The 11,190-nt window shown below is 30.0% G+C and overlaps 1 protein-coding gene across 3 annotated transcripts; it reads right to left on the bottom strand.

The window, feature by feature from the left end:
• Positions 1-3,942: 3,942 nt before the first annotated feature.
• Positions 3,943-8,661, bottom strand: LOC17881783. Of its 3 annotated transcripts, none has more exons than XM_006289404.2 (8): positions 8,473-8,661; positions 8,282-8,393; positions 8,003-8,095; positions 7,720-7,893; positions 5,950-6,123; positions 5,776-5,829; positions 4,869-5,012; positions 3,943-4,523 (listed from the first exon to the last, which is right to left on the bottom strand). In XM_006289404.2, the coding sequence occupies exons 1-8, from the start codon at positions 8,511-8,513 to the stop codon at positions 4,080-4,082; spliced, it is 1,236 nt and encodes a 411-aa protein (XP_006289466.2). In that variant the 5' UTR covers positions 8,514-8,661; the 3' UTR covers positions 3,943-4,079. The 3 variants fall into 3 exon arrangements, with proteins under 3 accessions (XP_006289466.2, XP_023637254.1, XP_023637255.1); XM_023781486.1 differs by having other exon boundaries at positions 8,003-8,092; XM_023781487.1 differs by having other exon boundaries at positions 8,482-8,661.
• Positions 8,662-11,190: the final 2,529 nt, after the last annotated feature.

The following is an 11,190-nucleotide window of genomic DNA, read 5'->3' as shown; positions in this document are numbered from 1 at the left end:
TACAAAATTTGGAATATGTATTCTACATGTTACTCTATATTCTACAAATTTTAGAATTTATTTTCTACACTTTACCCTATATTCTGCAAAAGTTAGATCATCAATTCTACACTTTACTCTTCGTTCTTCATATTTTAGAAAATGTATTCTACGAATTTTTAGAACTATCTTATACAAGGAAATTGAATCCTAAATTAAAGGAAACAAAATATTTTGTATTCCCTAATATCTAGAAATCATATATTTTTATTTTGAGTGAACGTTAGGTGTATATACAGTCCTTGAGTTTGACCAAAAATTAAAAACTAACAATATCAAAGAGCTAGTCTCAAACAATCTTCCTAGTTTAGGTTTGATAATCACGAACAAATGAAGTTTTTATTTTTCAGAAAATTTTGACATCGTCGAGTCTATCTTTGGTTTTTTTTACCTTTTTACAATATTAAATGAGAAGAGTTTTTTTTTAAAAGGAAAAATAATATATGTTTTTGATTTTTTTAGATTTAAGAATATCTTTTTTTCTTACAGAAAATTTCCTAATTTGATGTTTTTTTTTTCAAAAAGTTTGATGTTTATTTCCATATAATTTAAGTAAGGATATAATTGAGCATTTTCCTATTCTAAAACCTAATATACCAAACTTTAAAAAAGAAGGCATAAATGGACAAATTTAAAAAAAAACATCCTTTAAAATCAATTTTCCCAAAATAAAAATTGATTATTTTCTTATAATTGGTGATTTAAGGGATGGATTATGTTTTTTTTTTTTTTTGAGTTGTTGATTTTCAAATAGAATGTGTACTAAATTCATCGAAATAAAAGTAACTTTACTATATGGTATTGCTTTTGTTAAAGCATAATTACTCAACAAAATAGAATCAAATATATATTATTTGTTCCTTCACTTTAATTATCCAAATGTTTAATCCACCATAGTAATAAGTAATAACGTCCAAATGTACATTAAAAATGTATTATACCGCGTTTAATCTACTAATGTATATTAACATCCTTCAACTATAGATACAGTTTTTAAGTGAAATTTAACAATCAAGAATATAGATGTGGCTTTAAATCGCATTAAAAATAGTTATGATTGTTATTTAACTCAAAATTTTGGGTTCATTGCTCGTTTTTTTTTTCTATTTTGCAATAAGGTAGAAGAATATAAATATATAATTATAGAAAAGAATACCAAAACGTTTGCATTATTACGTTGGTATCCCATGTGTGAAATAGCAGTTATCTTTCCAAAGAAAAAAAACAAAATCCAACTATGATTTTTTTGTCTTCTTTAACAATAGAAGAAAAAAAAAAAAGACTCATTATAAAAGGGTAAATACTATAGCCCAAAGTAAGTCAAGTATATATACAAAAGAGATAAAATAAGAGAAAGGGGGAGGAGCTCAAATTGCTCACTTAGCCTCGGAACCGTACCTGAAGCCTGAAGGGTGATGGGAATAGAAAGAAGAGGTAGGGTTATGGATTGCTGAGTTTGATTCTTTTTTTGGGTATCATAGTTGCGTGTTTGTTAGGCAGAATTGTGTCTCCATTCATGTTGTGGTGAGCAATTGAATTGAGCACAGTATGTATATGTATTGTTGTCTCTTCTGAGACATTTCGCTTTCACACATTCTCGTCACATCACATGCTTTGCGTTTACAAGTATTACCATGAGACGCTTCATGCAGAAAAAAACCTTTAAGAATAAATCTCCAAGAATATTCAGTTAAAAACTGTTGGTTGGAGACTCGAAGAAATCTTAACAACAACAACAAAAAACAGACTCTCAATGTGAAAAGAAAGTCCTACGTTAAGTCCAGATATGGATATCAATTTGCTTATTGTGAATTATATATCTTTTTACTGGTCACTTGAATTTTTCGTTAAAAATATTAAACCACTGAGATTTTCCTTCATGATAAATTAACACATAAATTAATTTGCTGGATTTTATTATAACTTTTTCTATTATTATTCAAGTTTGATTTTATAAAATACTTATCAAATTTAAATGACTACCAAATTATAAAATATTGTGACCAGAAATATATTTCTATAATAGTTTTTCTACTGTATATAATATATTTCCATGAACTTGCCATTAAAAATAGTAGAGATTCAATTATATATATGTATATATATTTCCAAATATTTATTAGTAGCAAATTCAAGAGAATCATTTTGGTCAAAATAAAATCTTGGGGTATTAAATTGAGTTTTCTTTATAAAAACACAAAATCCTATAAATTCAGCTTCTTCTAAACAACTATAAAGCAATAGAACATTTTTTCTTCATTACAGAAATAAAACTAAAGGGATATATAATGAATATCACAAAAATCTCTGTCACGTTTTTTCTTGTCATAATATTGACAATTTCGTTATCCGACATCAATGTTTTAGCAGGTATGATTTTTATTACATACGAGTTCTCTTCTATCTTATTATCATTATGTAACTATGCTTAAGAAGTTTAAGACCAATAGTAAATATTTTTCTTTTCTAAAATATAAAATCAAGAATATATAATTTGTTGTGGGTTGTATGTGTAGGACCACCGAACTGTTTTGCTAAGTGTGAGATAGGATATTATGAAGATTATGAATGCCATATTGACTGTGCAATGAAACATTATCGTGCCGGACATTGTGTTCCAAATCAGAGCACTGGAAAATGTTGTTGCAGTAGAGCGTAAAATCAAAAAAAAATCTTATAATTGGTGATTTAAGCGACGAATTATGTTATGATTGACTTTTATGTTGTTGGTTTTCAATTGTAATAGATAATAAATTTATCGAAATAAAACTTACTTTACTATATGGTATTGCTTTTAAAAACATAATAACTCAATGATCTTGAATATATTATTTGTTCAGTCACTTCAGTTATCCACTCCTTTCTACTAAATATATTAACCTCCAAATATAGTTTTTTTTTTTTTTTTTTGCAAAGTATCAAAAATAGTAAAGAAGCTGATTTATATATAATCAAAATATTTATTGGTGGCAAATCTGGAAGAATCATTATGGTCAAAATAAAATCTTGTGGTATTAAATTGAGATTTTTTTTAAAAAACACACCAAATCATATAAAATACTTTTTTCTAAAGAACTAAAGCTAAAGAACATATTTTCTTCTTAACAAAAATACAACTAAAAGATATATATAATGAGTATCACAAAATAGTAAAGAATTAAAACCTCATCATAAAAGGATAAATAGCCCAAAAAAAGTCGATTCTATATTCAAAAATACGATACAAGAGAAAGGGGAGGAGGAACCCAAATGGCACAAACTGCATGTTCAACTTAGCGTCGGACTAATTAATGCGTTAGGAAAGATGATGAGTGAGTAGTGAGAAACGTTTGCGTTATTCGTGGAGACCAGACAGCAGTTACGTTGGTGGTATCCGTATCCCATGTGTGAAATAGCAGTCATCTTTCCAAACAAACAAAACAATCCAACTTTGATTTTTTTCTTCTTCTTTAACAATTGAAAAAAAATACTCATTATAAAAGGATATATACTACCCAAAATCTAATATATATATATATATATATATGAGATCCCTAAAATAAATTAAGAGAAAGAGGAGCTCAAATTGCTCACTTAGCTCCGGACTAATTAAGGCGTTGGGAAAGGTGGTGAGCGAGAACCATACCTTAAGGGTGATGGAAATAGAGAGAAGAGGCAGGATTATGAATTGCTGAGTTGATTCTTTTTTGGGTATCATCCAAAAAAAACTTGAAAATATGCCTTTTTTTGTTTAGCTGTTTAGTACTTGTCTTTTTTGTTAAAAGAAAAATATTTCATTTGATTAAATTTGTTTTTAAAATATGTCACCTTTGAATATTACAGAAGTTACGGAAGGTGTCAAATTATAACTTTACTTGTCTGTAATAGATAGAAACCGATTACCGTGTACTTACTTTATTAACCGATCACTTTACATGGTGTGGTGGTTAGCTAAATATTTCTCTATCAACCCATACACATACAGTCCTTCCATTGTCCAAATTGTTTTTTTCCTCTCTCTAAATATTACAGAAGAGTTATAAATTAAGAAAAAAAATACACTAAACGATAAGAAATAGTAATACAACTACAACGAAAAATAGAGAGCGTGAGGCAAGTGCCAATGTAGCTCCTGAATGGGTAAACCCTGGCCCCCCATAGTAGAACTGGGTCTTCCAATCATCTGAAAATAGATGCTTGACCTTGTAACAATCTGGGTTAGTTACTATGATGCCCAACTTTTGGACTGGGACTGACTCTAACCGGTTGTTGTAATCAACGTATTCCAAGTTTCTGAAGTAACCGCTTCTCCCAAAACCTTCGTCTGGAAAATGCCCGGAACCCATTTGGGTCGTCGTGTGTCGTCCTAAAGGCTGCTTGTTCAGGATCTCACCGCCCCATTGTACGTAGGCTGCGTGATCAGCAAGTGTAGTAAACAGTTCGGCTGGCCAATATCCTACTATGCTAACGCCTAAACTTAACCACCAGTTTCCTGATTTCCGATCCTGTATTTTGATTAGTTAGTTAGTTAACAATCTATGTCTAAAAATATTTTCATAAGAAAAATGTAAATATACATAAAATCTATACTAACAAAGTTGAAATTATAAGCTTCTCACATACGATTTAAAAATTCAATGTAAATATACATAAAATCTTACTAGAGAATGGTGAGTTCAATCATCTTCGTGCATGTAATGATTTACAAATTTTCTAATTAAACCTTTAATATATACATTAATTATTTAACTTTTATTGAACCTTAAATATATTCGTTAACTATTTTTTCCTAATTAATTTTTATTTTTATCAAAAACATATTTTTAAAATAAAATCTTAAAATTACTAACCTTCCACACGAAAACTGTAAGTTCGGTCTGGATACCTCCTAAAGAAGAAACCGGGGCAATTGGGCCTCCAACGACGATACTGCCACTGGTTTGGATAAAACCAGAGCAGCGGACGTTGTAGCACCCACTTCGGTATGTATTACCCTGTAAAACAAAAACATTGCTATTAGCATAAATAATTCAAAATCATATTATAGTACCAGTGTATTACAATAATAAGTATTTTGGAAACAGCAAAAAACCTAGTAAAAGAACAACTACATTTAAAATTTACCAAATTTGATATAAATTTATTTAAGAGTTTGACTGATAAGATCAGTTATAGAAGTTACTTCTAAATTTCGTTTTCAATTTTTATATTGATATTATATTTTGAATACAAGTGTGTGAAACAACAACAAAAAAAGTGTGGATTTTAAATACTTATTTTACTGTTATTTAAGTTTTTCTTTAATTTTAATTTAGTAGTTAGATATAACTTGTAACAGTTTGCCAACTTAACCACATAAAACTATAAAAGACTCAGTTCAACAAACCAGTCATTTTTTGGTTCACTATTATTTTCTTAACAATGTATACTTTTTGCCCAAAAAAAAAACAATATATACTTAATCCCGTTGTCTTTTCTTATAATTATAATGATGATAAAAAAGGAAGGCTGAGTGGATCTATAAAGAGTTCTCGATGATTCAGTTATAGACTTAATTATAGTAGTAGTGGTCCGTTTAATCTTTTATCTATTTAAAGTTGTAACAGTATTACTACTAGCTCTGAAGTAATTAAATATGAAATCCATATTGCAAACAATAAATGTAATTATAATTTATGTGCTGGAACGTTATCAAACGGAAAAAAAAAAAGAAGTAGAATATAGTATGAAGTAATAGTGATAAAGAATGAAACGTACCGTCCAAAAGAGGAATAACCTAGGCCTGATGTCGTTATACATCTGAGGCAGAACCTGCATATTTGAATAACGAAAACAAATTACTGTTTTAGTCGTTTGTTTTACATATATAATTAAAACTAAGTATGTTAATAACAAACAAAATTAAGATGTTAAAAATGAAAGTAAGCGTACCTGCCAGCCCACTTCAATGGTGTTAAGATCAGCGGTCTCATAATCGCCTGATGCAATCCAAATTTGCGCTAGAGACATCTCTGCTGCTCCTTCTTCTATGGCTGGATCCCAAACGTTGAGTACGGCTTTTGTTCCGTACAACTTCGTGTTATCCTCATAGGATACGATCGCATACTGCATGTATTCAACCAGTAATTAATTATTAATAAGAATATATACTTAGGCATTTGTACTGTTATATTTAACTTTTGCAAAGTATGGCATTCTCTTTTCTTTTTTTGTTAGAAGGGCTTTCGTCAAGTTAGTAATTTTTAAATGATTAATTTAAATAAATTATAGAAACACAAAGTTGAATTAGGTGTATTTTTTGTTTGTTATTAAAAATGATGAACATACAATCGAATTCTAAATTTTTGCAAAATGGCCCCTAAATTTATCTCAAAATCTCAAAGTTTTCATCATGTAAAAGTCCTACCCAATTATTTTTAAAAGAAGCGGAAAGTCTTTTATCACACAAGGCGATTTACCACTGGGGAAAACTCAGTCACGCTCTATTGGGAGATTGGGTTGTTTCGGTTATTGATGGTTAATGTCCGGTTTCAGTAACAACAGCATTATATTACTCATCTTCTCAAAGTGGTTCCGCATCAGAAGCTTTATGTCGTTGTAACTAGTTAGAGATTCTATCTTAGATCGTAGATTTCAGTTCAATTTTATTCAGTGTATGTGTATGCAAATGGGGTTTTCAATTTACTCGGTTGGTTCACTAACTAAATGTTGTCACTTGGACGTTGATGATAACTCGGTGTATGTGTATGCAAATGGGGTTATCCTAAAGAAGCAACAAGATTTTTATTGGACATGGTTTTTTTGGTGGATTTCAATCAGATAAGTTCACACTATATTGTGCACACAAAAAAAAAAAAAAAACAAAAGTTCACACTATATAATCTCTTTGTCGGATAACTTGTTTCTGGGAAGAAGCAATTGGCATTCTTGGGCCACTAGATCAAGACTGGGGATGATGTTAGAGTGTAGTTTAGTTGCTTATGTGTATGCGGATCGCTTTCTGGATGGGTTGAGGTAGATGATTGCAGAAAGGTATCTGATAGGATGCAGGATCATAGTCTTATGTCATCACATATGCAAAACTGTAATCTCGGTACAGAGGCTATTAAATCTCTTCTGTGAAATGTGTTGGGTATGTTTCTTAAATTGGGCCTTTATGAATATTTAAATGGGCTCTTATTACCCACATTTGTTTTCTTGTAATTGTGTTTTAGAAAAACTCTTCTCCTTTCTAAAGGAACGAGTCAGAGAACGTGGCATTTGGGCTTATAGGCACGGTGAAACCTAAACCGGTTTGGGTTCAATAACTAAAGAGATAGCTGTACTGTGTATTGATGGTTTCTGGTTTATGGTAGAGAGATTATGTTGAGGGAAATTGAATCGTTTTTCATCATTTTAAAGATGGGAAATGTTCTTGTAATGATTATTGGCTACTAAACCAAATAGATGTTTGATAGAAATAGAACAGATTATGGGTGTAAGAAATTATTGCATGTTTCAAATTATTTATCAAATTTACATATAGTCAAAGATTAAACATGATTATTAAAGTAACTTGATTATAATTCATGTTTGCTACTTATTCTTATATGTGCAGAATTAGGACTGTTCTTTTGAACCATACCAATCGAGTCTTTGATTATTACTATTACTTTTTTTTTTTTTAGTTGTTTGAATGTTTTATATGGTAGAATTTATTACCTCATGTCCGGAGTGGTAATCTTTGGTCTCAGGTTGTGTCCGATTTTTGGCATGACCGGACAATAGGATCGGGATAGCTCCGTCTGGGCATTTCGTAGTACTGACATAAGCTTCTTGTGTTTGTCTTTTCCCCTTTTGAGTTCCGATCATCTTGGGTATTTCAGACGGTACATCCTGTATTATTTTTATTAAAACAAAACAAAAAATTGGTTAATATTGATATAAATCATAAATTACATAAATAAAAGTTTTTTTTTAAACTAAAAAAAATTGAATAAATTACTTGTAATTTGTGATATTTTAGAAGTGGATTCTCGAATGCTGGTTGTCTGAATTTGTCTACGCATTCCACTATATCACCATCTGAAGTTATCTGCTAAAAAAAATTCAGACATATTAGTAAAATAATACAATATTCAACTAAAAGATAATCAGAAGAAAAATTTCAGCAAATAATACGAGAATCAACTAATAAAACGTTAATACGTAATATAATACAACAATCAACTAAGAAAAAAAATTCAGACGAATCAGAAAAATTTCAAAGAAATGTTTCTAATACCTGATCCGGTAAAACGCCGGGCAAAGCGATGCATGACAGAAGGAAAACCACCCAAAAACCTCTCAACATGGTTCTTGGAGCCTGTACAAGCTCAAGCCAACAGAAGAAGAGCCTGCACAAAGAGAAGTGTGAGGCTGAAAAAAGATTGAGAACCGCAAGTCGAAGAAGAGAAGAAGGAAAACTTCACAAACCGTACGTACCCTCCGAGGAGGCGGGCTTCAGGTGCGTCCATGGAGAAAAGGAGATCTTCTGGGGAAAAAAAGCAATGGAGAAATGGTGTTGTGGAGGCAAGGTTCTGTTCTTGTTCGATGAGTAACGAGCAACGTAACACGGATTCAATTGCTAACACAGTTTTTTCCTTTCCGGTAGGTATCACAGTTTCGAAGATAGCATAAAAATCACTAACTCTATATTTCCCAGTTTGGAACGTAAAATTATCTACGTGAAATTAAGGGTCACAGTCCTTTTAGGGCAAATGAGTGAGTGGCCTGCCTAGGTTTTGCTTTTGTAGAGACAATATAATATAAATGTTTTTCCTGACAATAATTTTTTTTTTGAACTAATAGTGTTTTTCCTGACAATAAAATAATCTACTTTAATTCTCCTTGATTGTTAAACCTTGCATTATAGAAAATGTTTTTTTTTAAAAAAGATCAAGATTTTAGAAAGCAAGCAACTAAAATAACACGAGTTATATAGTGAAAATAACACTACCCTCCAACTTACTGAATATTGTCATTTTTTGTAATTATTTATATGATTCAATATTATATCTCGAAATAGATTAGATCTTGGTTTATCTGTTGCGTTCATGTAAATGGCGAAGGCTCAATTTCAATAGGATTCCAATTTATATATATATATATTTAAGAATTTAAATTTTTAAAATGTATCTACATATTTCTGTACGGTCTTGACTCTTGATTAGTATATTTTTAGTAGCAAGGGCCTTGCCTCATGCTTTAAAAATTAAACTCCAGCTCGTACATACATGATACATCATGTTTTGGAGAAATATCATCAACGCACTATTTTTAATAATAGATTTGTTCAACAAACACTTCACTAACTTTAGTTTTTTACGGTAAGGTCCAATATAAGTATCCAGATTAACTTTTCCTACTTTTTTTAGTTCTTGTATTGATGGACGGTTGATTTTTAATCAATTTGATTTAAGTTTTTTTTTTTAAATTGACATTTTTAACAATATGTGTTAATGGTTTTTAGTAGAACACTTATCTTTGTTTAAGCATGTTATAACTTGATTATAAGAATACAATTTGAGTCATTTAGTTTGCTATCTTATTGATGTTAAAATATATAGCTAATTGAAAAAATTACCTTTGAAAGTTTCGTTTGTTTGCTAGTATAGTTTTAATATGTTTTTGTAATTTGACTATGGTGTTTACTATTGTCAACTTTAAAAAAAAAAAAAAAAAGAAAAAAAAAATAAAAAAAAAGTGAATACGAGTTCGCTTCTAGCACCAAATTTACACTGGGTACATAAATTAGATCGGTTTACATGTTTTTATTTTCCGGTTATTAAACCGGTTTATTTTCAAAGCGAATGAATACCCCGATTCAAACATTAATAAGGGTGGTTAGGAGAATCTATGTTTGTCGTTAAGTCAAGACACGTGTTATCTTCTACACCGTCAGATTGGCTTTGTTCACTTGTTAATGGAGTGTGTGTCCCACGGTAGTTATGACAGGTTTCCTTAATCAGAACTAGAAAATTATTCTTCTGTATAATTTTCGACGTTACAAGAATTCTATTATTAACCTATATATTCTCGTGAAAGGTTTTTTTTTAGTTTACAATGTTTTTGTATATTTATATAATTACGAAATCTTGAAATCTCACATGCATGCTCCAACTTAAGTTTCCATTTTTGGTTTCTTTCTTTTGAGTTTCTTTTTCTTTTGGGGTTTTCCCTATATATGTCTCTGTTGTTGGGTGGAATAGGTTGTATCCCTCTTTTAAAAGTTTGTAGAATCTTAACATATATACCCCAAAAAAAACAAAAAGCTACATATCAAGTGGTACTGAATTCAATGAGAAACGAAAACTGATGAGGATATAAATTCTTTAATAAAACTACAACTTTGAAATAATAGGACCATACAAAATTATACTATTCAAATGATAAATACGTTAACATCAAACAAACAATTAATATATGTCTTACACAATATTGGTAGACAATCTAAATAGTGCAACCATTCACATCTTGAAAAAAATAAACTTCAGCTACTGAAGACATTTGACAAAATTATATTTTTTATGTAAGAATATATATAATGCAAGAAAATGCTATATACGATCATTTGTTTACCGGACTACTGTAAATTGCTTGATGATTAATGATTTTCCACCAACTTCACTCACATGTAAAATAATGTATACATGGTATTGTCTGCAAAAATAAATGATCATGTCAAAACTTCTTTAATTTTGCCTAAAATTAGAGAATATTGGTCCATAAATCTTGACCTCTCAGCCATTTCAAAACTTTTGGACAACACATTCTCTACTGATAATCCTCCAGTAGATGTCTCTTTTCAGCGAATGAATAGAGATTTGCATATTGTTATCATGCATTCTATGACAGATAGATTAAACTACAAGAAACATTGAACATACATACATACATACATACATATAAACTGTAATTAAAGAACACAAATTTGAGGAACCAAGAAACCTCTAGTTAAAAAGGACATTATAAGGTAATTAAAACGTAACTTGGACTATGGGAACTAGAGCAAATAACCAAAAATATCATTCCATTTAAGAAGAATAGTGGCATAGTACCATTAGCAGAGAAAAATCAATTCTTACGTGTGGATTAAGAAGATTTTACTCCATGACTTTCTCTGGTTATCCTTTCTATATAGATATACTAAAC

Source organism: Capsella rubella, unplaced genomic scaffold (assembly GCF_000375325.1).
Source record: "Capsella rubella cultivar Monte Gargano unplaced genomic scaffold, Caprub1_0 scaffold_6, whole genome shotgun sequence".
NCBI lineage: Eukaryota > Viridiplantae > Streptophyta > Magnoliopsida > Brassicales > Brassicaceae > Capsella > Capsella rubella.
Note: the sequence above shows the minus strand (reverse complement) of the source record. Positions and strands in the feature narration are given on the sequence as shown.

Coding starts and splice junctions, on each gene's coding strand:
- LOC17881783 (XM_006289404.2), bottom strand. CDS start 8,513: ATGGACGCACCTGAAGCCCGCCTCCTCGGAGGGTACGTACG. Junction 8,096..8,281: donor CCGGCGTTTTACCGGATCAG/GTATTAGAAACA, acceptor AATTTTTTTTAG/CAGATAACTTCAGATGGTGA. Junction 5,830..5,949: donor CCATTGAAGTGGGCTGGCAG/GTACGCTTACTT, acceptor TCAAATATGCAG/GTTCTGCCTCAGATGTATAA.